Source organism: Zosterops lateralis, assembly GCF_965231275.1.
Source record: "Zosterops lateralis genome assembly, chromosome: 1".
Classification (NCBI taxonomy): domain Eukaryota; kingdom Metazoa; phylum Chordata; class Aves; order Passeriformes; family Zosteropidae; genus Zosterops; species Zosterops lateralis.
The window spans coordinates 12,802,939-12,828,685 of NC_139762.1; the positions used below are offsets into that span (position 1 = coordinate 12,802,939).

Below are 25,747 nucleotides of genomic sequence, written 5' to 3' on the forward strand. Positions count from 1 at the left end.
CAAATCACACTCATTTTAGTCTCGGTGTAGATTTGCAAATGTGAGCTGCCCACACGCTGGGTATAAATATCCATGTTCAGGTATGGCTTCAAACACTTATCTATGAGTAATTTTGACTGAACTACTCAAATGACTGTACTTCCACATGTGTCTGTGTGAAAGCTCACACGATGAGCACGTGTATTTTTACGGTGTGAGTTGTCTGTGATGTGATGAAGATGTTGAATAAAACCAGTAATTAATACAGCAATTAAAATATAAAACTCGCGTCAGCATTTTGATGGTGCTCCCGACTCTCTCTCTGACTTGCTTTATTATTTTGTGCAAGTTAAGTTGGCCCGAGTCCACAAATACTTTTACTTATACGAAGTACCACAAACAACTGTATACAGTATAATAGAGCTTTATTTGCTTAAATTACCCAAACCCGGCGCTTTTATTGTTTCTGTGACTGGACACGCTGTATGATCAACAGAATTACCCTGCCAGGGTGGTGTTACCATGCAGGAGTTTAAGAGCGCACTTAACGCAGCAGTTGTTAGTACCAACCACTCCCCAGGCAAAAGCATCAGTGCACAGCAGGAGAACGAAAAGGAAGGCAGAAAAACAGCGATTCCTACCCAGAGGAATTCCCCCCAGCCGCTTTGCCTCTGTGGCTCTCTTTGACTCAATCTCTGTCTCTCAGCCCCTAATCCCCTCACAGAACCTCCTCCTTTTCCCGCCGGGCCGGACCCCCCGCTGCGGGGCCGAGAGGCCTCGGCGGGAAGGCACACCTGAGGAAGGATGAGAGGCAGTAAGAGAAAGAACAAGGCTCGGGGCCTCTCTGGGTGTCCCTGCCCGTGACACGGACCCCGCCAGACGCCGGCGGGAGCCGACGGCCCGTCTGTCGTGCATTCCGAGCGGGAGCCTTCCAGCAGCCGCCGGGCGGGCCAGCGAGCCCGAGCTGCCCTGAGGCATCAGGCTGAGAGAAACCCACACGTGGAGGGGGATTGACCCCTCGAGCTCCGGCACAGCCGTGAGGGCGCCGGGAAGCCGCCGAAGAGCTCCCGCTGAAGGGGCTGCCCAGGGGAGCCGCAGGCGCGACGGAGACACGCGGCGTTCCTCAGCCGCTACTGCGGGGAGGATGAGCCAGCTCTAGCCAACACAACTCCCTCCCCCGCACTGCCGCCGTGCCAAGGCGCCAGCCATGTTCCCGCATCGCCCCCACCTCAGGCGCCAGGGCGGGAGAGGGGGAAGGGGAAGGAAGGCGGGGAGGCGGCGCCGGGACTCCCGCCCCGCTGGGGCCGCCGCCCCCGCCCACCTGCCCGCGCCCCGGAGCGCCCCCGCCCCGCCCGCCGCGGTCCATCTCGGCCGCTGATTGGCCGCGCCGCCCGCCCGTCAGCGCCTCTCCCGCAGGGCTGAGGGGGCGGGGCCGCGCTGTCGGCGGGGCAGAGCGGGGGGTGGCGGGTGAGAGGAGTGTCGGGCTGCTGCTCTTCTCGCTCAGCTTTTTTACCCGGGCTTTTGCACGCAGTCGTCCCTTCCTCTCAGGCCTTCTGCAGAGATTTACCTGCCGGTAACCACACACCCACACCGGGCTGCTCGGGCTGTTTTCCCGCAGAGGCCGAACGTTCAGTCCAGCGGAGCGGGGGCAGACCCCGGCGGCCAGGGGCTCCCTCAGCGACCGCGCTCCGCCTCGCCCGCCGGCGCCGCTCCCGCAGCGCCATGGATCACCAGCCCAAGTTCTTCGAGAACCTCTCGGGCGCCGGGAAGGCCATCGCGGTGCTGACCAGCGGCGGCGATGCCCAAGGTAGCGGCTCACGCCGTTTGCTCCGGGAGCACGGGGAGGACGAGGGGGAAGGAGAACGGGGAGAGCTGTGGGCACGGGGGGGAGCGGGGCAGCAGCAGGAGAGGGCGAGGAGCCCCCCGAGGGCGGTGTGAGGGGCAGGAAGGAAGGGCCGCCCCGGCTGGCAGGGCGCCCATGCGGGAGGCCGGGGGAGCAGCGTGGGCTGCCTTAGGGCTGGTGTCGGGAAGCCACAGTGCGGCACATGGAGGCTCTGGGAGCGGTTCACCGGGGATTGCAGTGCTGCTCGGGTTCCTCTTTCCGTGCTGGCCTTCGACCCGGCTTTCCTACTAAGCGCCTTTAAAAGATAAATCATTTTTGCACGGCCTGGGCGCTTGAGGTTCTAACATCCCCTCACCCCTTCTTCCTCCCCTCTCCCTTCCTCGCCACGTTTCCTCTGCCCCAGGCTGGGCAAGGGGGAGGGTAGAAAGGCTGCAGTAACTTTTACTACCGAGATGTCTCGTTCCCTGGAGAGATGGTGGGGAGAGGAGGCTGAGCGGGGATGGCTGATGCGGGCGGGGGAGGAGGAGGTCGTGCCGCCCTGCACGGCGGGCGGGAGGCTTGGCTGCGCTGCTGGGGCTCTGCCAGCCCTCGCCTCATCTGCTTTTCACTTCGTTTTGGCACCAGCAACACGTTTATGTTCCTTCCCGAGGCTTAGAACGCTCAGATCGTGGTTTACTCTCCCCCTGTAGGAGTATGTCAGAAACGTGTCGCGCCTTCTTAAATCTCTTCAGTGTAGAGGAAGTCGTCGCTACTACAGGACAGGGCGAACAAAAGACCACGGACATTAAGAGGGATGGGAAAGAAAAGAGGCTTGATCACAACGTACCTAGTCAAGAATCCATTTTTTTCCTACACTTTAGTTTCCCCTTTCCTACCAGAAAATCATGATGGGTCTTTTCCAGCTCGGCGTTTTTTGTGATTTTATGGTAATAGTTTAAAGTTCCACTTAATTAAGATTTCAAACGTGGAATGCTCCGTGAAGTTCGAGAGGACTCTTGCTCTGCTTATACGAGGAGAGTTGTTCAATAATAATTGCTTTTAGCACCTTCTCTTAATTTACAGTTATTTACTTTTATTTTTTTTCCCCCGGGACTGTCTCGAGAGTACTTTCACTTAAAGAAGAAGCGGCTTTCAATCGCGTTTGTGAAGAGAATGGGGGGTGGGAACCTCTCCTTCCTTTCTGCGTGTGCTCGGTGGTTCGGGGACCAGTCTCTCCCCAGATTTTACACGGGACGTGCCGGGACCAGCCCGCGGCCGGGGCAGCCTCCCCTCTCCTCTCCTCTTGCCCGGGTTCCCGGCGCGTCCATGCGGTGGTGGCTTGCATGGACCAGTGTCTGGGCTCTGCCTCCCTCTCGCCGCCGGTGTGTACGTGATCCGCTGCGAGTCGCTGCAGATTCCGCCTCTTTGCGTCATCTGGGCTGGGAGAAGCATCCTCCCTCCCCCTGCTCGCAGGAATAACGGGGAGCCCCGGGGTTTACCTAGGATTATCCGAAACTCTAATCGGGATGAAAGGGATTTGTTGCCATCGAGGAGGAAAATGTGGCCGTTCTGGAGAAAAAAACAAATTAATGCATTTTAATGCCTTCTCTTTTACCCCTCGGTGGAGCTACACTTTTTCAAGTTTTATCCAGTTTGCCCTCAGTGACATCAATTCCACTGCTAGATGATTCTAGGGGGAACTGAGAACCAGAGCATCTCTGTCTTAATGGTCTGGTGGCCAAATCGCCATTTTAATTTAAAAGTGTGGCGGGGCGCTGCCTGAAGCAGCAGTGTCCTGCTCAGCAAGAGGCTGAGCCCTGCAACTTGTTTCTGCGTGGCTGGAGATTATATAATGCAGCAGCAGATGCATCTCCTTGTATAAAGTATTAATCTGCACTTGCCTCTGTGTGAGTTAAGTCATTTGAAGGACTTGGAGAATCCAGGGGTAACATCTAGACTTTACATGTGGCAGATTTCTACAGAAGCATGGAGGGTTCCAAAGTAACAGCCAGTGAAAGTTGCTGTCTAAGGAGTGGGGTTGTCACAAAGACCAAAAAAAGTAAACTGGATGCCTTCCAAGCTGCTTCATTGGCAGCATTGTTGTCCTAACTGTGAAGAACAAGGAAATTAACCGGCCAGCGTTTCAGAACTTGATCATTTCAGCTGAATCACACAACACAGTGTGTGACCATAACCCTTTACTATCTTGGTAACAGCAGAGGTGTGTAAAATAAGCAACCTCAAGTCAGTTTGAAGGTTAGGAGTTTAACAAGGGACAGAATGAGTCATGCCCTGTCAAGGTCATTTGCCCTTTGGAGGACAGAGTGCAAATGCATGAGAGAGGTGAAGTCCTGAAGGACATGCAGAAGGAAATACACTGCTGTTACTGCTATTTGAAAATAATCTGTTCAAGCAAAGTGTAGGTGAGGCAAAGCTGCTGACTCAGAAGTAGGAAAAAGAAAATCTAGTATTAGAAAAAAAGTTGCAGACTTCTGTTTTGTTTTGTGTTAGATTTCTCTTTCTTTCACTGAAAGTCTTCAGAGTATCTGTTTCCAAACTAAACTCACAAACAATTGAGTCGAAAAAATGCCTGTTAAACACAAAATCTTAGTAGGTGCCAGTGTTTAGATTGGACTGTAAGTCTAAGCATAGAATAAAATATACGTGGAATTATTTTAAGGTGAAATTACTCCCTTTGCTGCTATTTGTACTTCTAATAATTTAAAAGTAACATTATGTAAATTACACAAGGCTTTCTATTTATAGGCCATTTTAAGTTTTCAGTTACTTCCCCACATTGGTGCTACTTTCTTGAAAGTTTCATTTTTGTTTTTCTACGTGTAGAATTTTAAAGACTATAGAATGTATATGTGTCGTACTAGACTTCTTTTTTTTGTGTGGAATTAAAGAATTTATCTGATGTGTTTCACAGGAAAAAATATCTCTATTTAGTACCTTTAAAATGTATAAATACTGAACTTGATAGTCTGTCACTTCAGCTAGCCAGCTGTTAAAGTGTGAACTAAAAATGTACTTTCCACCATAATTACAAGTACCTTGAGAGGCAAAAGAAATTCTGACAATCAGTTTTCAATATTTATGTGTTGGTTCAGTTTCTGGACTATTTCTAAATTGTACAAGTTGCAGCTCAGGAAGGTGGTTTAATAAGTCACACTTCTCTCTTTGTGGGATTCTCTGGCCATTCTGCTTCAGGCCATGGAGTACATGGGCTGAATTTTCTGTGGTTGCCAGTGGCTGCCACAGCCGGTTGTGGCCACCGTAGGTCACTGAGGTGCACGCAGCCTCCACACAGCCTATTCCGGGACCGTGGTGGGCACGGCTCCGTGCAGGAACAGCCATTGGTGGCAGAAGTGACAGTGCACTCCTGGGGAAGGATGTGTTTGTGGCTACAGAGCTGCTGCCCAGCCCACTGGCTCAAGATCATTATCTTTGAATAGGAACATGTTGTTTTTCAGATCAACTCAAAGATTCGCTATTGAGGACAGTGTGAGTAAGGGCCTGGAATATTCTGGGTCTGGGTCTTCAGCCCATCCTGCTGAAGTAAGGAGCTATGTGTCTCTATGTTCAGAGCATTCCAGACTTCCCAAAATTCCAAGGCTTAGTTAGTAGTGTAGATATGCAACTCTTGTCCTGGTGACATAGATTGGAAGAAGAAATCTTGCACTCAACAAATGAAGAAGCTCAACTCCTTCAGCAAATCTGGTTTTAAAAATAGCTTAAAAAGAACCCTAAAGAAGCCTTTTGGATTCCAGAGTTTTGGAATACCACAGACCATGATGGTGCAAGCAAAGATTTATGTATTTCTGCTCTTGAAGCATTACAGGCTGAGGAACATCATAGGACATGTTTAATATAGTAGTTTAAATGTATTGATCTTGTCCTGGTGGCAAAATTTCTTTTTTCACCATAAGCTTCTCAACTAATAACAGTAAAATAAAATTTTTTAAATTTTTTTTAAAGTTGCAAACAAACTAAAATAAGCCAAACTCTTCTTATGTCATCCAAATTAGAGTTTGTTAACACTTATGTAATTTGAACATAGTCACAAGGAATTTTTGCATTTTAGCCCCCTCCAAAGGCACCTTTTCTGGCTAAGAATAGTACGTGCAAATAAACACATATATGAAATACATACATATATATGTCTGTAGATACAATAAGTACTTTTTGTATGCAAAATTAAGGAATGTCGTTATTAATGGAAAAATGTAACTATTTCAATACCTTTAATATTTTTGAGAAGCTGCTTCTGTAGTGGATTCAATGATTGAAACTGGTCTCTTAAGATTTTTATTTTAATTTTTAAAAAGGAGGTACCTTGGCATCTAGATGTTCTGCTATTGTATATACTTGTGCAGTAGATTATTCTGATCTAATACAGTTAGTGTTCAGAAAAAATGTTTAATGTTTTCTTCAGGTATCTAGAATGCTGTGATTAGATGCAATAAAATCTGTAACATAATTAAAATAAAATGAAACAAATTTGTGTTTTTAATGATTTGTCCAGTTCTTGTATTTCACTATTTCTCTTTTGATGATTATAGACTCTTACTGACGTAACCATTTACATATTTGAATAAAGTCTTCCTGTTTGGTAATGTTTAGACATTTTCCTTAGTGATTTCTGCTATATAGTCTTTTAAGTCTGAATCTTTATTCAGGGTAGCACTGAGACATATGTGCTAAGTCATTAAGCCTGTGTTAAAGCCAATGTTTATCTTTAAAATTGGTGGTACTTAAGTATTTCTTGATGCTTGTCCAAGATGCATAGTTTCGATTTTACTTTTGAATGGTTTATGTTACAGTTATTTATTTAAAGGCATGTCTAGCTGACTAAAGCAAGGCAAACTTGGCTTAAACATAAACCCATGTAGAACCTCCTCTGTTGTAGTGGTACATCTGTACGTGGACCAGGATGTAGGCACACAAGAGAGGGATACTCTTTTGGAGGCAGAGAGAGCCTTTGAAATAATTTAAAGATTTCTGCAGTATTGTTTGTAATTCTGTTATGAAAACCAAGTGCTCCTTTTCAGGACAATTGAATAAAAAAGATCACGGACAATAAATGATCAACTTTTAAATTAATTTGGATGTTATGTAAAGCCCTGAAAGTAGTTACATTCCACTTGATCTTTGCTGACTCCAAAAGAGCAAATAAATGCTTCCCTCTTTCCAAGGCTTTAGTGCAAAAGCAAGTGGTAATTCAGAAACATTTTAAATAATTCTTATATTATTAAATAAAATAAAAATACTGGTTTTACTTGTGGCTTTCTTTTGAATCTGCTATTCTAATCCTGTATGTTTATCAAACTGCATTTATTATTCAGAACTAAATCCACAGTTAACATGGTAAATCTCTTTTAAAATAATAAGCATGAGTAATAACATTTCATGGTAATTCACAAATACTTTTGTTAGACTTCACAAATAATGAAATTTTATTAGACAGTCCTACAGAGGCTTCATGAAATTTTTGTGTGTTTTTTCTTGAATTACTGCAGTTTAGACAGTCAAATTGTAGAAGTTTAAAGCTGCAACACGTTAACTGTATTTTGTAGGAATCAAATTCTAACATCCTTTAGTCCTCAGCACTTCAGAAATGTAAGCCAGGAGCCTGCCAGTAGACAACCAAGTCCTTTTTATGTATAAGGAGATAAAATATACAACATGAAATAACAATAAAATATAGGTTACGTAAACTTACAAAGCTGCAGTGGTAGTACTGGGAAGGTGCTGTCTGTCTGTAATCCGGGTTTTTTGCCTGGGTTTTTGCCTTTTGATGAAGCAGGCAAATAGTGAGTTTTACCTATTATTCATGCAAGAAACAGAAACTGGAAGGTATTCACTATGGAAGTATGTGGCTGTATTAAGAATTTATATAAACTTTCCACAAACAAACCAAACCAAACAACAGCAACCTCCCTCCAAAAAAAAAAAAACAAAAACAAAAAAAACCCACCAAAAAACAAAAAACACCTCAAAAGCCAAACCAGAACTGCCAAAAAAACCTCGTACCAAGCAACAACAACAAAAAAGCCTCCCACACAACATGTGCTTTAATAGAAACAAGCTGTGGGCTTTGGTGAAAGGAGTACCTTGTGTTGAGTGTTCCTGTTTGTGGAAAATGGCAGTGCTGTGATGAAGTGTCAGTTTGGTAAAATTAAAGGTTTTTGTCTCTGAGGGGTATTAATTTTATTATGAAAACTCTTTCGCTGGGGAGGTAACTACTCTGTTGAATCTGAGATATATCATGTTAACTTTCTTTTCATTACAGGCTGTCAGATGAGATTCTCTGTTTTTCTATGGCATCATCCAGTTCTTTGTCTAAAGCTGTGCTTTTAGCTGTCTTGGCATTTGAAAACTTTTTCCGGCTATGCCACAAGGCCAGCTCTGGCTGAGAGAATTCTTGCTGGAATTTCCTAAAACAGAACTTACGTGAAAAGCACTGTTACCTGTAATTTTTGTCTTAAGTGTAAGTGACATCCACACAAACAGCAAAAGCAGCTTTTTAATTCTGGCAAACTTAGTTTTTTTGTTTCACATTGAGCAACTTAGAGGAACTTTCTGATGTGTCCATAAGTAATGAATCTTTGAGAAAACCTTAGCTTAATTCTAGACAGATTGACCTTTACAGCTCATTATTTTTTGCAGTAAAGGAAGACAGTGTAGGATTAGTTCTTTGTGACTTGCTGTGCTGTTTATATATTCTAGTTACCAGCTTTTTATATCTACAGAGAGGTGAACACTTAACACTCATGTTGAGCAGCAGATTTTACCTACTACTTGGCAGTTTTGATATTAAATACACCAGATTTGAAGAATTGGTGCCTGGTACTTTGGGTTGTCATCCTTCTGGCATCTGTTTTTTGCTGATGTGCCAAGACTCTCAGTGTAGCCTAACTACTTCTCTCCTCATGCTTTGTGTGATCTCTTATGTCTGTTTTAGTGGTATGGAAGCAATTAGTTGATCAGTTTTAGAAAGTTCCCGAATAATGGGCAAGGTAATGCAGTGTCCAAAGGCATGAGTTAAAACAGAAATTAATTTGGCCTGTGTAGAGGGACTAGTGGAAGTTTCACTACTGCTCAGGAGGGTAAGTGTTTGACCGTGGGACTTAAATGGAAAATTTTACACGAGTATAATTTGTCAGATGTCTGTGAGTAGGGAATTCCAGTCAGAGCTTGCATTTTTGGGACCAAAGTGGTGTTCAGCAGCCTTTCTGTCAGATGAGTCAATGTAGCATTATTTATGTTAATTTACTTCTACTTTTTTCTTTTTAAATGAGCATCTGTCCAGGTCAACTTTGGCTCTGCTCCCCACAAAATGCTATATTTACACCTGTGTTATTTTGGGAATCTCGGAAAAACTGTTCGAATATAATTTCTCCTTTGAAGAAGCTAAATTTTAATCTGCTGAATGTTTTGCATTTCAGACTGAAAACTAACCATTATTGCGAAATTAATTTACTTTGTTGTTCAGTAGCTGTAACTTTTACAATGCTATTTTGCAGTCAGCAGCAATTTAATCTCTGATTAACACACATACTGCATTCACATAATTATCGTAACAAAGAATAGTTCTGAACCCTTCATGCTCATGAGCTGCTTGCACTGTCATTAAGCAAATTTCAGTTTTAATACGTGCTGGTCATTGTCTTTCTTTAGGAATGAATTAATGTTCCCTTTATTTTCCAGACAGTGAATATTTTTGGTGTACAGAAAATGCTGGATGACTATAACAGTGTGATTTTGCTTTTTCTTCCCAGGTATGAATGCTGCTGTGCGCGCAGTCGTACGCATGGGGATCTATGTAAATGCCAAAGTCTATTTTATTTATGAGGTTAGTTTTTGTTTCATTCATTCCCTATTTTGTATTCTGACTAAACTTGAGTTTTTGTAGAAACAACATGGGGAGTAAATAATGGAAATTAAAGGAGGTGCCATTCCTTTTCATTGTGTGTTTTATTTAGTACTTTTTATTTTTATAGAAATTTATATTTCACAAGGTATATTCTAAAACTGTGTAATTTAATAGTAAGTTCCTAAATACATGGGATTCATTATGTGTCACCAAAGACTTGAAAGCAGAGAAAACCAGAGGTGGTTGTCACCCTGCAGTGAGTTACATATCTGTGAACTTGTTAGACGTTTGGCCCCACTTACTGTACTTCATAAATATTTTCCTAAACGTGATTAAACTACTGATTCTTAGTAATTTGAGTCCATTTTCCTAGAGTATGATAAGGGGGTACCTCACCCTCATTTCACAGGTTGCACAACTTGATTTTGATCAAGACTATTGTGGCACTGGTGCCATCTTGGCCTGGCTTATAGGTAGAAAGTTGCAACTGAAGAAATTCAACCAACTAACAAAAAGCCACATCAGAAACTTGACCATCATTGGTCTGTCAATTTTGTGTTGAAATTTGTAACTTTATGTGCAGGAAGATTTTAAGTTTATGTAGCAATTATGCAAAAAGAAAAAAGGTGGGACAGGTTTAATGTCAATGCTAAGGTGATGCTCCATGTGTTTGTCTTTCTGGAAGACTGTTGCAGTTAGACTTCCTGATAAAGGATGCTTTCAGTTTTTATACAAATTTTGTGGGTTAAACAATACCGTAAATATATAGATTCTTTTTCCACTGGAATTCCTGTACAGCTCATTAGTGCTTTGAGATTGTTACAAATCATAAAAAATTGATACAAGGGAAAGCTTGGTATGTCCCCAGTAAAGTCTAACTGTAATATAAAAATATGGAGTACGAGAATTCATGGAGACGCTCAGAAAATACTTTAGTTTTAGTTTTGTGCATGGCAAATACAGAATTTATCTTTAAAAAGTAGCTGTTTATCCATTTTTTTCCCTGTGTGCTTGTTTCTATAGCTCATTTACTAATGAGATGCAAAGTATATTGAAATGCAAATAAGCAGAGGACTGCTTCAAAATTCTTTCCTACTGCTGTGCTACAGCAAGTTGCTCTGAATACTTAGTTTGTGCTAATTACATGGCCAATCTCTGGAATTCCTTCAGTGTTCAGCTGTTTTGCTGCCTCACTGAAATGGGTCAGATACTTCTCTGGGAGTAAGGAGGGAGTTTTGGGCATCTTTAAGGCCGGAACTTAGATTTGAATTTATCTTTTATTTAGCTTTAAGTCAAGAATTGCCATATTTTTTCACCTTTTAAACATATTTGGTAACATAGAGTGATAAATTTTGAGAGACATTTGAATATTTGTTTTTCTGAACTTACCAAAATAGCATTATTTAAGTTAGCTCCTGTGTTTGGTAGAGTTGGTCAGTCTGTAGTCAGAGATAATTCTGAATGAAAAGTGATTGTAAGAAATAAGTCAACGTTGGGAATTTTGAGTTTCCCATAAATATTGTCCTTCTGTCTTCAGTGTTACAGTAGAGTCTGGGAGGAAATGAACATTTCACTGCAAGTATGGGCTCTGAAAAAGATTTTGCTTCTAGGTTAGTCCATTCAGTTCTGTGTTTCGTAAAGTACTGAATGCTAAGCTTTGTTCTTCTCTGACTGGTGATAATTGAAACATGAAGTCAGTTTTCTTTCACAATGCCTACAAGTACTTTAGAGAAACAGAGTTGCAAGCACTGAAATGAAACAGCTGTTTAATTTTACCCCTTTGAAATGCCAAACAAATGAAGGCGACAAGTATAATGAAGCTAAAAATCCTCTTTGGAGACTTGTCACTAATGTTCCCTGTTATAAGTCTTTGTGTGATGTGTAAAGAGGAGATGTATTTTTGGGTGTAGTTTGAGTTATTTAATGCTTTTAGAAGGTGTTCCTTCTGAATTAGTTTACTGAGTGTGACTTGAGTGTGTCAAGCCAGGAGAATAGTGTATCTCAAGCCTACCCTTTGAGCATTTTAACAGGTAGGTCAGGGTAAAGTGATATTTGTATTGAAGCTGCTCTGAAAAAGTGATGGAAAAACCTGAAGTGACAGTATCTAAAAGAAGAAAAAAAGTATTTTTATTCGGATCCAGAAGTTGAGTTAAAGGTCTCAGCCTTTTCAGGCTGCCTTTGCTGTAGTCATCATACGCTCTATTTCTCCTGTAGCTATGTCTGTCGTATGAACTTTTTTTGCACTGCAAAACCATCTGTCTTCTACAGCTGTGGCCAGCACTAGTTCTATGTTCTAAATGAAAAAGTAACTCTGTTTTCCTAACTCTATTTTTCTTCATCTTGTGATAAGAGATTACTAAGATAAATTAATTAAAATTGGTAACAAATTAGATCTTAGTAATTTTCTAGCCTTTTAAAAATAGGTTTTACAAAAGCCCAGAGAAAGAAACAGTTACATGCTGGAATTCGTGGCCTATTTGGACTTGCAAAAGAAAAAAAGAGTAAACTCATGTGAGAATGAAAACTAGAAGATAATTTATATAAAAGCTATAATTTGTTATGTATTTTTTTTGTAGTTTATATAAAACCTGTAAATTTATTGCTATAAAATTAAAAATCCTTGTGTATCCTAATTCACTGAAGTTGGCGTGTTTCAAAATTTTGCTGTTAAATGCAAATCTATAAAGTTGTGCTAGCTTCACAGTTTTGTATTTTATAATACGTTATTTTAGTCTGTAGTTACCCTTCTTGACTGTCATCATCAATCCAATATCCATGGATTACTTTCACTCGTGGTGTGAAAATGTAGGAGCTGGAAGTATGTGCAGAGTATCAGGCTGCTCTAGGGGACTAGTTCAATTTTTTTTCACTAAACAGAAGCTATTAAAGTCAGGTCGATTTTTTTTTTTTTTTTTGTCTTGTTTCTCCTTTTTAATTGAGAACAGGAAGAAAAAGTGATGCCTCTCATTTATGGCAACTCATTTTAGAAAGTTGAAGTCTCGAATATTTATACAAATAACCTGCCCTTTTTCCAGGATTGAAGCACATAGTTCCCAGTGGATGCGTGCTCTTGCTACTAAGCTATGGAGCTTTTAGATTCTTCATCTTGATTAAGAGTCTTTTTCTCAAGAGGCCAGCATTGGGAATGCAATGGTATGGCAGTCATGGATTTCTGTGAGGAAAACTTCATGTCTTTTCTGTGGTGGTTTGTGCACTCAGTGGCAATAATATTTTATGTTGTTGAGCAATGGCTAAGAATTCTCAGTAAGTCAATTCACATAAGTGTTAAAGTTCCAAATGTAGCACATCAGAAGATGGCTCGATCTTTTTCAAAAGCTTTTGTGTTCAGAGTTCAGGCTGGAAGCCATGTTTGCTCCTGGCACGCACTCCTGGAGTTGCAGCGTCTGTGAATGTACCCTGTGAACACTGGACCCACAGAGATTTCTTCTTGTTCTTTGAGTATTTAGATTCTGGGTACATGAAGGACGGAACATAAAATGGAGCTGATCTTCACAAACTGTGCTTGCTGTATTTTTGACAGTTCATTTTTTCCATTCTCGCCCTCCAGTTTTAGTATCTCAGTACCCAAACTCCTATATTTTTAGGATCTAAGTAAGAATTTACTTTTTTAATATCAATTGACAGATTCTCACCCATCTATTAAGGTGTGTAGTCACATCTGCCAGTGATTTTTGGTAACCATACTATTGGAACAGTGGTGAACCTTGAAACATACACTGTCCAGTACTCATCAGTGTTTACATAACTAAAACAGTACGTGGAAATCATCAACAATAATACTTCAGTTGTAATTAGTGATTCATTTTTTCCCCCAATAGCTCTTCTAGAAAGCTGTTGTAATTCTGTGTCTTGTCTCATTTAATGGTGTGGAAAACAATGTGACAGTTCTATCTACCTTATTCAGAGGTAGCGTGCACATACTTGGCAGACAACTGAATTAGGAAAAGTTAATATTAGGAATTAGCAAAATTCAGACAGATCAATTCAATTCAGACAAATTCCATTAGGAAAAGTCAGACAGATCATGATTCCAAAGGTTCCCTGCCCTTACCTTGTAGTGGGAGGAATTGTTAATACATCCCGAGTTCTCACTTGTCTGCACAGATAAGGATTGCTGACCGAAATGCACAAATTCTTTCTACTTCAGAGAAACATGGTGCAGGAATGGGTCATAGCTCATCCTTAGCCTAGCTATGAGGTGTTTAATGTCTTACAGACAACTTAAGCACCTGTTTTATCTCTTTGCTTTTTTCTGTTTTAGATTTGTTATCTGAAAATTGGGAATTTTATTCCATCAATCTTATTTGTGTATGTGTTTCCTATATGTAATACTTCTTTGGATGCACTTTTGTGTTTCCTCTCAAGTTAAAATGGAAGGTGAATGACTTCAGCACACATGAGTTGTGTATATTTTTGTCAGCTCTCAGTGCAGGTTACTGTAGTCAGTGTCACAAATTGAATTAAGATGTAACATTACACTATGCTTTCGGGATTTATTGCCAGTAGATCTTTTGAGTTATTGTAGTTGTCAATAGAAATACTTACAGGAAGTGCTTTCACTCCATTAGTGAATGATATAAAGAACATAGAATTCTATGTTTAAAAAAAGCAAACCAGCAAAGCTGGTGATGAATGAATTTAGTAATTTATTAGCCATCATCACACTTAGTTGTATTCACTGCAATGTTTCTTTCTGAGGATCTTTTGCAGTTTATCTGAGGGAGAACTTTTTTAAAGTTAAAATGTAGATTAAGCATTATTTCTTTTCCACTTCATTCTAATTTTGAACAAACTGTGTTAATAAGGGCTTATCTCTTCAAGTCATTGTGTGTATACATTAGCATGCAAATAGTATTTCCTGTATGTAGGTCCCCACAAAGGAAGTGGGAAGATAGTTCACCAGGAACTGTAGTGCTGGGTCAAGAAGTAATGGGGTCAAACTGAAAAAGTGGAAATGTAGGTCAGATGTATGGAGGAAATTCTTTACTGTGAGAGTGGTGAGTCACTGGAACAGGTTTTCCAGAGAAGATGTGGATGCCCCAACCCTGGCAGTGTTCCAGGCCGGGCTGGATGGGGATTGAGCAGCCTGGTCTAGTGGGAGGTGTCCCTGCTGATGGCTGGGGAATTGGAAATTGATGATCTTTTAAGGTCCCATTCAACCCACGCCATTCTGTGTGTATAGAGATACATGTCAGAATTATCTGGAGAATGTACAAATACTGAAAAGGTCAGTTGGATGGCAGAAATTAGAGACATAGGTAGTTTTCCATCCGGATGTTTTTTGCTATTGCTTGATTACGTTATATCTAAATTAATCAGTCAGGCCTCACTGAGCAGAAACTTTCATGCTTTCCCCTTGGAGTCCTAAAATGGCCAACTGAGTAACTTGTACTTTGCTCTGTTCAGGTTATCTGTACATTCTTATTTTCTCATGCTGGTGACTAAAAGTTTGACGTAGAAAACCATATATATTATATGAATACTAAGCCAGTTTAGGCTTGGTATGTTTCCAAGTTACTGTTTATTGAGTAAATTCTGCATATACTCTGAATCATGCCAAATTAAATTTCTCCAGTTTATAATGTCAGTTTTGCTGTTTTCTGAACTCCCTTCTTTTTCTAATTCCTGACTTATTATTGAAAAAACTTCACAGAGAAAAAATGTTAACTAATTATTCGTTGGTGTGGGGAATATGTACACATAATCTAAAAATGGAGACGTAAACATCGTCATGGTTATTTTTCTTACGTAGTTTTTTGTTTATTTTCTTTAACATGTTATGATTTAAATAAATGTGGATTTAAATAAGTGTCAAGAAGTTAAATGGTAATTCTAGTTTTATTATGATGTCTGTCAGGGTTTTCCAGGCTTAGGACTTGACTGCTTTTTCTCATTTATTTACTTATTTAATTTATTATTATTATTATTATTATTATTATTATTATTATTTAATCAATGTTCACAGTATCACCTACTGGAAAGGAATCTGCAATTGCCATTTTGCTAGTATTTTTCAAGAGAGGTAATAAAGCAAAGCCAGGCCAAACCCCTTAGCTGCTTGCTGGATAGTTTTCCTTCTTTCACGTAAACATAGCTCTTCTCACATTACAGTATGCAGTGGTTTTAGAAGACCATTTAAGTTAAGGTATTACAAATTTCTTGAATACATCACAAAATATTGTATTTTTCCGTATTAAATGTCTTTTATTTATTGTGTGACTGTCGCCCCCCCCCCAAAAAAAAAAAAAAAAAAAAGAAAACAAGGTTGTGTCACCTGATTTTTTGTTCTTTCATGAAAAAAATTTAGTTATTGCTCTTTATCTTGTTTTGCTTATTACCAGCACTGGGGGGAAAAATATACAATGTGTTACAAAGATTTCCTAAGTTCATGGCCCCAGGCTGAGGTTATGTTTTTAAGGAACATATTTTATAATGCATTTCAAAGTTTGTTGTAGTTTTTTTTTAAAAACTTGAGTATTTATTCATAAAGAAGAAACACATTACCATTCTCGTTTAATAGCTGTGTAATCTGTTGTAAGTATTACCTTATCTTGAAGTTGTTTTTGGAACTGATCCTTTAAGGAAGAGGGTTTGTTTTGCCTTTCCCCCCCTTAAAAGAAGCAGTGATAACTGCTTGAATATTGTTTCATTTAAAAAAAGTATTTTTATTCAGTATTTTTAATTAAAGTTGTATTAAAGTGCAGAAGGTGACTGTTACTGTAGTGGAAATTTGATGTAGATTTTTAAATCAGACTTACAAAATACTTTCCCTTTTGCAGGGTTACCAGGGAATGGTTGATGGAGGTGATAATATTGTAGAAGTTTCATGGGAAAGTGTTTCAAGTATCCTGCAAGTGGTAAGTGCTAAGGGGTGAGAGTGGGACCCAAAACCTCTTTATTCAAACAAAAGAACCAAAATTCTCCGTCCAGGCAACCTCTGTCATTATATATCTGAACTGTGTGATGACTGAGTGACCAGCATGTACCACTTCCAGCAGAGCCTGATTTCTACAGTGTGGATGGTTGACACTTGCTAAAGATCTTGGTGTGGTCTTCAGTTCGGAGCCCTTTGTGCTAGATTTGCAACATCACATGTCATTAGCCTCCTAAAGCCATACTGACAAGTCTACATTTAATAAAAAAGACATTATAGGGCCAAAACGTGAAACAGCAGTGTTTTGTAAGGCAAATAGTGTCTTACGAAACCCCGTTGGCTTTCTGTGTAAGTGGATTTAGAATTATAGTAACGGATGTAATTACAGTGCAGTTCTGCAGAGCTCAGATACTGCCAATGACTTTGTACATTTTTATTGCAACATTCTGCAGTGTGGCCATTTGGATCTCCTCAGCTTTTGCTCAGCATGGTAATGTTGTTACCTCTTCCAGAGCAGGTGCTATGTTTGGCAAAGAGGCCTTACTGCTTGCCAGGCTTTCTGAAAACTACCTCCAGGTGAAGCGTGGGTTTCTTTGGAGTTTTTTGTAAAGTTAATGAACTTAGCAGAGATTTTATTTTTTTTTTACCCAATGCCCTGGAATCCTGTGAGGTGTTTTGTCCTATGTTTGCTTGTTTTTCTTTTCTTCTTTTCCCCCCCTGTTTATCTTGCAGAATCTGTAAATAGAATCATAGAATATATCAAGCTGACAGGGACACATAAGGATCATGGAATCCTAAAACTAAAAAATATGACTAAGAGCATCATCCAGATGCCTCGTACAATGACAAGAAAATTGAGTTCTCTTGCCCAAGCCACACAAGAGCATAGTTAGAAGAAGGATGTGGGCTCCTATACATGTGTGGTGTAAAAGAAAACCATCTTTCTGAGCTTTATAGCTGGTAATTCCACAGACCAGCAATGAACCTCAGCATGTATCTTACAGAATGTGTTTAGTTGTTTAGATGAGAAAGGTTTTTCAGCCCATTGTATATTTCTGTTTATTCAGAACAGGTAGCAGTTTGTTTCAAGTACAGTTTCTTTTCCTCTTACAGCTGTTTTTTCTAAGTATGAAAATACCTAGTTTTGGAGATGTTTTTTAGTCCTAATTTATTTTTTTTAGCATCTCTGTGTGTACACATCTACCTTTTTGTCTGGAGACAGCTGAATTCTATTCCACTTTATTTTTTCTTTCCACTAGCAGCTATGCAGTACAGATGGCAAACTGACCTGAGAGCTGAAACATCTATTGATTGGGTAAACCGTGTCAGTACAGCCACTGCAGACTTGAAGTTCAAATTTAGATAGATGTGACAGATTTACTACCAGTTAAAGTGAAGGGAATGTTTATGCAAAAGTGTTGTAATCGTCTCCAGATTTGTTTGCAGGAAAAAAATATAGTTTTTTTCAGTCTTAACTGATACTACTTTTTACTGTGACAATAAATAAGGCAAAAATTAAACTTCTCGAGTGACTGAACAACAGAAGACATGTAAATAATGTGTGTCCAGCAAGGCACCCAGCAGTTTTCATTGACAGGGCAGTTCATTTATTTTTAAAAATGACCAACAACCTATTTATTGTAATACTGCTAAAATTAATCCCATATAATGTAACCTTTACCTTCCAGAGTTGCTCTGTCAGTCATTTTTGAGTGTTTTTTCCTTGTGTGTGTATCTGCTCTTGAACATAAATTCCCACAGGTTCAAAAACATTTTGTTTATCATTCCTTTACCTCACTGTAAAATAAAAAGATGGAGGCTATGCTACAAAACTCATCATTAATCCATCTGAGAACTACACAGTAACACACCAGGTCACCAGCTAAAAGTGCTGCTCTTCCCCTGGCAGGGCGGCACCGTGATCGGCAGCGCGCGCTGCAAATCCTTCCGCACGCGCGAGGGCCGCCTGCAGGCCGCGCTCAACCTGGTGCGGAGAGGGATCACCAACCTCTGCGTCATCGGCGGCGATGGCAGCTTGACCGGCGCCAACCTCTTCAGGGAGGAGTGGAGTGGGCTGCTGGAAGAGCTGGCACAGAAAGGTGAGGGTGCCTTCAGGCCCCCTGGACTTCCCCTCCGGTCTGCAGGGAAGTTATGAACCCCAACTGTAGTTGTGCAGGTTGTATCCACAGGGTATCTCTAAAGTTTAAAAATCAAATGCGTTCATTCTAGGAAAACGTGTGGTTCTTCATAAAGTAATAACCTTTGGTTTCTGTACATCCACTCATGCATATCATAAAGGTCCAAAAAAGGCCAAATAAGTTACTGCCCAACAGTCTGTGTGGCTTTCTTCTATTATGAATAATTTTCAGGATCTGAACTTCTTACCTTTGCTTGAAAAGTGCTATGCCCTCATATCCAGTCTGAGGTGGTCATTCCTTTCCTACAAGTTACGCATTTGTATGCTATCAAATTATGTTGCTTTCTTGCCTTTGTTACTGTTTGTTTAAGATCAGAACATCAAGTTGCTGTTGATAGAAGTACTGTCAGCCCAGTAGTTGTGTTTGATAGAATCCAGGAGAATGTATAGGGAAGAGTAAAATAATGCTGTATTGATGCTATGTGGTACTCATGATACATAAATACTCTGGTGGGTTTTGTCCATTCCTGTCTTGGGGGCTTCCTGAACCAGATGCTGTTAGCAGTCCTTAATGAATTTCTCTTCCATGAATGTATACAGTCTACTTGAAAGCGTACAGAGTTTTGCTGAAAACATTGTGTAGCAAGGAGTTCTGCAGCTTCACTGAGTAATGAAGATTGTGAAGAATCTTCCTCTATTTATTTTGATCCTGTTGGCTTCTAGATCATTTGAGGTCCATAGTTTCTGTGTTAAAATAAATCATGAACGATCAGTCCTGCTTCCTGCATGCCACTTGAGATTTTACAGCTGTCTTATTTTCCCTTCATCATCTCTTTTTCTAGATGGAAGAGTCCTAGTTTGCTTAGTTGTTCCTTATATGTAAGTTCTATATCTTTGATCATCTTTGTTGCCCTTCTCTGAACCTTTTCCAGTTCTATCCTGTTTTGAGGTGGGGAGGACCACAACTGCACCCAGTATTCAAGATGAGGGCAAACCATGGATCTGCACAGTAGTATAATGATCTTTGTTTTGTTCTCTATTCTTTTCCTAATATTTTCTAATATTTTGATTTTTTTTTTTACTGCTATTGAGCATTGAAGCTGATTTATTAATGAAAACAGCATTATTATATTATGCTGGAAATAGCGTTATTTTGCTTGTGATGTTAGGGTACATTTTTTTCCTGTGTCTTAGTTTACATTTATCTGCAATGAATTCCATCTGATACTTTACTGCTCACTGTGTCTTGCTAGTCTTCTTCATTTCTTCTCAAACACTCCATACGTTTAGATCCCAAATAATTCAGTTTGATCAGTAAACTTTGGCACTTTGCTGCTCATTCCCTTTTCTAGGTTTTTGGTGAGTGTATTGAACAGCGCAGATCCCTGTAGAACTCCATTGGTTACCTTCCTAAGATACAAGAATTTGCATTTACTACTGCCCTCTGCCTCGTATTTTTTACCCTCTCTTTCACATTATTTACTCTATGAAAAGCCTTCTGTCTTATGCAGTGACTGCTTAGTTTCCTCAAAATCCTTTGGCAAAAGACTTTGTCAATGGCTTTTTAGAAATCTAAGTAGAATATGTAAACCAGATATTAAGTCACATTTGGAACTCTAGAAGAGGTTTGTAATGCATGGTATACATTCATAGAAAACATTTTGATTCTTTTTCACAATGTTATATTTATCTTCATGGACATTAGTTATGTTTTTCATTATGGTTTCTGCTGTTCTTTCTGTAATGTAGACATTAAACACACTGATACATAGTTCTTAAATCTCATATTAAAATTTTGGCATTATATTTACTACCATCCCATCCACAGATACTAAGGTAGTTTTAAGTGCTTAACAGCTAAACATATTTCATCCTTGAGATCCTTTAGAACTCTTGGATGATGCAGCATTTTCATTGCTGTCTTGGGAGACACTGCTAAGATGTAGAATAGGAGCTTTTCTGTTCTGTTTGCTTATTAATGATGAAATCAGAGCCTTTCAGTGTTGCAGAAGAGAAGTCTTCAAAAGTTGGATGCTGGTTTCTGACTGTTTACATATGCCCATAACCACATCCAGTTTGGATTGTTCTGCTTCTTCATTGCACGTTATTCACTGAAACTACAATTTGAATGATATTGTTTTAATTTGAAACCATCGATTTTAAGGTTGGTTAAAAAAGTTGGGAATTACTTGACACTTTGAGATGGACTGAAAAGCTCTTATTTCCTTCCTTACTGTAAGGAGTTCTGTGCAGGATTCTTTTGTTTGGATGTGTGATTGGCTTTTGTTTGTAGTTTTGACTAACCTTGTGATCTAAAATATCTAAACATAATTTAATGTTTGGATATGTTTAATTTATAAAAGTAGAGCACCCAAGCAATATGTCTACTTTTTTTTTTTTTAATAATCTTAGAGTTCTTTCTCTGAATACTTCTTTACAGGAAAGATTGATGCAGAGGCTGTTAAGAAATATGCTTACCTTAACATTGTGGGAATGGTTGGATCCATAGACAATGACTTCTGTGGCACTGATATGACCATAGGTACTGACTCAGCTCTGCACAGAATAATTGAAGTTGTGGATGCCATCATGACCACTGCTCAGAGGTAAATTGAGCATAATATAGCGTCTGATAACAAATACACAGATGTTTATACTTTTGTTTAAGTTCATTTTAAATAGAGGTTAGGTAGCTGGGGAAATGAAAGTTCTTTTTGACTGCATCTTTAATTGTCTTGTTTTGGTTTTTTTCTTAGTAACTGCTTTTTCATCATTCCTGTCATGGCAGCACTTGAAGTATGTGATCACAGAGACTGCATCAGCCTTAGGGGCAGACTTGTTTTTTAATGTTTTTAGACTTTTTGAGACATATTCTGTAAGAGAAGATCTAGACACACTGTGAATAGTACAAAAATAGCATCTGTCTTGCATAAGCTTTATTTCAGTCAGAATTAAGCAATTAAATGATTGGGGTCTTTTTAAATACAGCTTTATCAGTATAGTTCTTAACTATGGGTCTGCATCATTTACATTTCCAGTAAAGATTCACATCTCTCATAGCTGCCCATACATGTTTTGCAAGAAAGTAGCAAAAATGAATTATGTATTGGAAGATACTTAATTTTAAATATATTGTTTAATGTGGCAATAATATTGTTTTCTTACTGTATTTCTGTTTTGCTAAGGAATTCTGAGTGCAGTAACCATGGTAAGCACACGCTGTTTCATGATACTAGGTCCAGTTAATTTGTTTTCTTATTTTTACAGCCATCAGAGGACATTTGTTCTGGAGGTTATGGGGCGACACTGTGGGTATGTATTGTCTTCAGCATTTTGTGCCTTGTATAGGTACAATTATGAAGAAAATCTGAACCATAGAAGTCTAATAATTTGTTCTGTTTATTAGGTATCTAGCTCTGGTTAGTGCCTTAGCATGTGGTGCAGATTGGGTGTTTATTCCTGAATACCCACCAGAAGAAGGCTGGGAAGATACAATGTGTGTTAAGCTTTCAGAGGTAATTTCTAATATGTTTGAGATTCCCAATGTTTATTTGAAAGCAGTGATTGAAAAGTGTGATCAGGACTTTAAGTAAGTCTTTGGTTTCAGTGTCACATAAAGTTCTCTGTGATCTTGAAGATTTCTTTTCTTGCACTCTGTAATTGTTTTGAGGAATCAAATGACCCACTTTGGGAATTGCATAAAATTATATCTATATAAGCAGTATGTGTATGTTTCCTCAGTAATTTGATGTTAGACATTTTACTTCATCAGTGAAAAGACATGTATGAAAAGAAAAGGTGTGAAAATACATCACGTATGAGTGATCAAATAAAAGAAATGTTTCCTCAAATCCTAGCAGCTTAATGTAGAGCAATTGATTATAAAATTATGCTGTAAATCATAATTTTTTTTTTTTTAAACTACGTGGATATGCCTTTATTTTTATTACAGAACCGTGCACGAAAGAAAAGGCTGAATATTATTATTGTAGCTGAAGGAGCTATTGATTGTCATAACAAACCTATAACATCAGAGAAGGTTAAGGATGTAAGTGTCAACATCCCTATAATACAAGATTTCTGTTCATAAGATAAGGCTTATTTTTAACAATAACATTTCTGTAGAGAATATCTGTTCCTGTTAGATAGCCTATCACACAGTTGTATTTTATACTTGTGCTTTATTATCTAAAATTGCATAATCAAATTAAAGGGCAATGTTTTCAGTGGCAATTAATTAGAACCTTTTCCCCTTGTAATACAACACAGCAGTTCAAAAGCATCTCCTTCTTGGCTGCCTTAATTGATAGTTTTAAATGAGCTCAAATCTGTATTTATAATCCTATTTTACTTTGTATGTCTTGTAAAATTTTTAATATTGGTCTGTGTCACAGTGAAGTAATACTGTGTGCTTTGGGCAAAGTCTCATCCAAATGGTTGCTTTGCTAAAAATTTCATTGGTGTCTAATTTTAAGAAGACTTAAGCTGAATTTTTCTGTCTTTTTTTTTTTTTTTAAGGGGTCATTAAGGAAATAAATTGGGAAATAGTCATTGGTAGAAAGGAGGTATGATTCTTTGGCTTAACCTGACGTTTATCTGTCCTGTGACTATGAAGTTCTATTTTCCATAGCTGTCAGTTTAGAGAAACCTTTGATTTCATTCAGAATTGCGGTTTTAGCACTAAGTGGTGTTAAGTTACATGATGCTAACATATATATAAAATAATGGTAAACCCACTGTATTTTGCAATTCTATGCAGCTTGTGGTTCAGCGGCTTGGTTTTGACACCCGAGTAACCATCCTGGGTCATGTGCAAAGAGGTGGAACTCCTTCAGCTTTTGACAGAATTCTTGTGAGTATTCCCAATGTAACTGCTCATGGCACCACATAAGACAACTGCATTTTGACTGTTTATTTGGGAGGGAATGGTTCTCTATCTGATAAACTCAACAAATCAAACTGTTATCTCACGTTAACTGAATAGCTCAAATTCAGAGTAGTGAAGCACTTTGTGTGAAGGAATCTATGTTTAGGTTCAAAATGTGAAGCTTAATCGTCCATACATATGGGTATTAAACAGCCCACAACTTTTTCACCTTACTGAGTAGTGGTTTTTGTCAGTTTGAGCTATGGAGAAATCAGGAGCATTTCTGTGATTGGAAGCCTTGTGCATTTCAGTGTTTGCTGGAGCACTCAAACATTCTCTGTTTTCAGGCCAGTCGTATGGGTGTGGAAGCTGTACTTGCCCTTTTAGAAGCTACTCCAGATACCCCTGCCTGTGTTGTGTCCCTGTCTGGAAACCAGGCTGTCCGTCTGCCTCTGATGGAGTGTGTGCAGATGGTGAGGCTCTGGCAAAAAGCCAATTTATGTTATTTATTTACTATGGCAGACTACTATGTACAATAATTGCCTATTCTCATTAGGACATTGATGGAATTTGTACAGCACTTTTCCATATTTTAGAATGAATAATGAAGTTCATGTATGTTCTCTATGTGTTACTATTCATTTGCAAACTATCAAGGAATAAGAAAGATGTATCTTCTTAAATTCTTAAGTTCTACAATTTCATCTCAGATCTTCTGTTTTTATTGTTACAACAAATTCTTTAGATGCTTGCATCCATTTATATGTCATACACAAGTCAGGTTTCTGCATGAAAACTGCTCAGTTTAAACTGAAAAAAGAAAACACATGATGGATAGATAGATTTCTTTGTCCCATGAGGGCTTTAGGTATTTGTTTCCACCTTCTTCTTCTCCTGTACGCTTTTTTTTATGCTGTGAGAGGAGGTAGCTCATAAAGTGAGGAAATAGTCAGTATTTCTTTTTTCACTGTGGAAATATATTAATACATGGAATATATTGAATAATCCACCGCCTGCATTTTTTAAACATATTGAGTAATCAACTTGTTTTTTTCAAGACTCAAGAAGTCCAGAAAGCCATGGATGAGGGAAGATTTCTTGAGGCTGTGAGGCTTCGTGGAAGGTATGGCCAATAGCTTATATCATCAGCTCATTTGCTGTAGCAAAACTGAGTTGCCTTGCTGTTTTGCTGTCACGTAACATTTTATTTTAAATATTTTACTAACTGTCTGGTTTTATGGGTTTGAGAATGAGAGGAGACAGCAGAGTTGCCTAAATAGAGTAATTAAAATTCTTACCTGCAACAAAACATGCAAAACAAAGCCAACTAATTCACTGCTATGTGAGACTAGTGACTGTTCCTAGGCTAACTGGTCACAGAGCCAAAAGGTGCTGTGCTGTATGACCTGACTGGTAGCAACCATAAGTTTTTTTTATTCATGAATTTGAGGCCAGTCCTGTGAGCCTGTTTCTAAGTAGTTGCTAGTTTTCCAGCAGTCATATTGGAGGAGGTGTTCTTCAGTCCTGTCAGGAGAGTGGTTTCTGTTTCAAGTCATTTGATAATAAAATGCTTTCTCCCCAGTCTAGAAAACTAATTTGTTAACCACATGGTTATTTTGTGACTCTTATCTTAAAGAATCAAATATTTTTCATTGTTCTCTTGTTTTCAGTTTTTGCCATGTTTTGCATTTGCAAAAACAGTGGTATTAATATTTCATGCTAGTTTTTTAAAGTTTCTGAAAAATTCAGATGTTCCTTTAAAATAACTATGAGTTTAAAATTTTACTATTTTAGTTGCTTATCTTACTTTTTACTCATTTGTTTAGGAGCTTTGAAAACAACCTTAACACGTACAAATTACTGTCGAACAAAAGGCCAGATGCCGAGCTTCCAAAGGTAAGGGGGTTTTTTGAGTGTGCAATGCATGTCTGCTTTTGGGATCTGTTAATAACTCCCTTCAAACCTCTACTATAGCATAGTTTATAAATTAAATATTATAAAGATGCTTGAAGCAACTAGTTTATTCTAATAATAGTAGCATTTTTCAAGTGAAATACCATTGTTACTAGAAAATTGCTGTAGACAGTTGCTTTCTGTCTTGGATTTACATCTGGTCCCAATTGTTAGAATGTTTGGTTACTGTTTTGCCCTCTGTTTCTTAGAGAGAG

The 25,747-nt window shown here is 39.1% G+C and overlaps 1 protein-coding gene across 3 annotated transcripts in view; it reads left to right on the forward strand.

Annotated features, from left to right (window-relative positions):
- The first annotated feature begins 1,267 nt into the window (after positions 1 to 1,267).
- The window catches only part of PFKP (phosphofructokinase, platelet), a 42,624-nt gene continuing 18,144 nt past the window's right edge, over positions 1,268 to 25,747 (forward strand). For 2 of the 3 annotated variants that reach the window (XM_083864540.1, XM_083864541.1), the window contains exons 1-12: positions 1,269 to 1,786; positions 9,586 to 9,659; positions 16,481 to 16,558; positions 18,485 to 18,674; positions 21,153 to 21,318; positions 21,980 to 22,024; positions 22,119 to 22,227; positions 22,665 to 22,760; positions 23,472 to 23,564; positions 23,927 to 24,052; positions 24,638 to 24,702; positions 25,406 to 25,475. In XM_083864540.1, coding sequence (XP_083720666.1) covers positions 1,702 to 1,786; positions 9,586 to 9,659; positions 16,481 to 16,558; positions 18,485 to 18,674; positions 21,153 to 21,318; positions 21,980 to 22,024; positions 22,119 to 22,227; positions 22,665 to 22,760; positions 23,472 to 23,564; positions 23,927 to 24,052; positions 24,638 to 24,702; positions 25,406 to 25,475 — 1,197 coding nt within the window. In that variant the 5' untranslated portion in view covers positions 1,269 to 1,701. Of the gene's footprint in view, positions 1,787 to 9,585; positions 9,660 to 16,480; positions 16,559 to 18,484; positions 18,675 to 21,152; positions 21,319 to 21,979; positions 22,025 to 22,118; positions 22,228 to 22,664; positions 22,761 to 23,471; positions 23,565 to 23,926; positions 24,053 to 24,637; positions 24,703 to 25,405; positions 25,476 to 25,747 lie in introns of all 3 variants that reach the window. The other variant, XM_083864542.1, reaches the window with a different exon arrangement.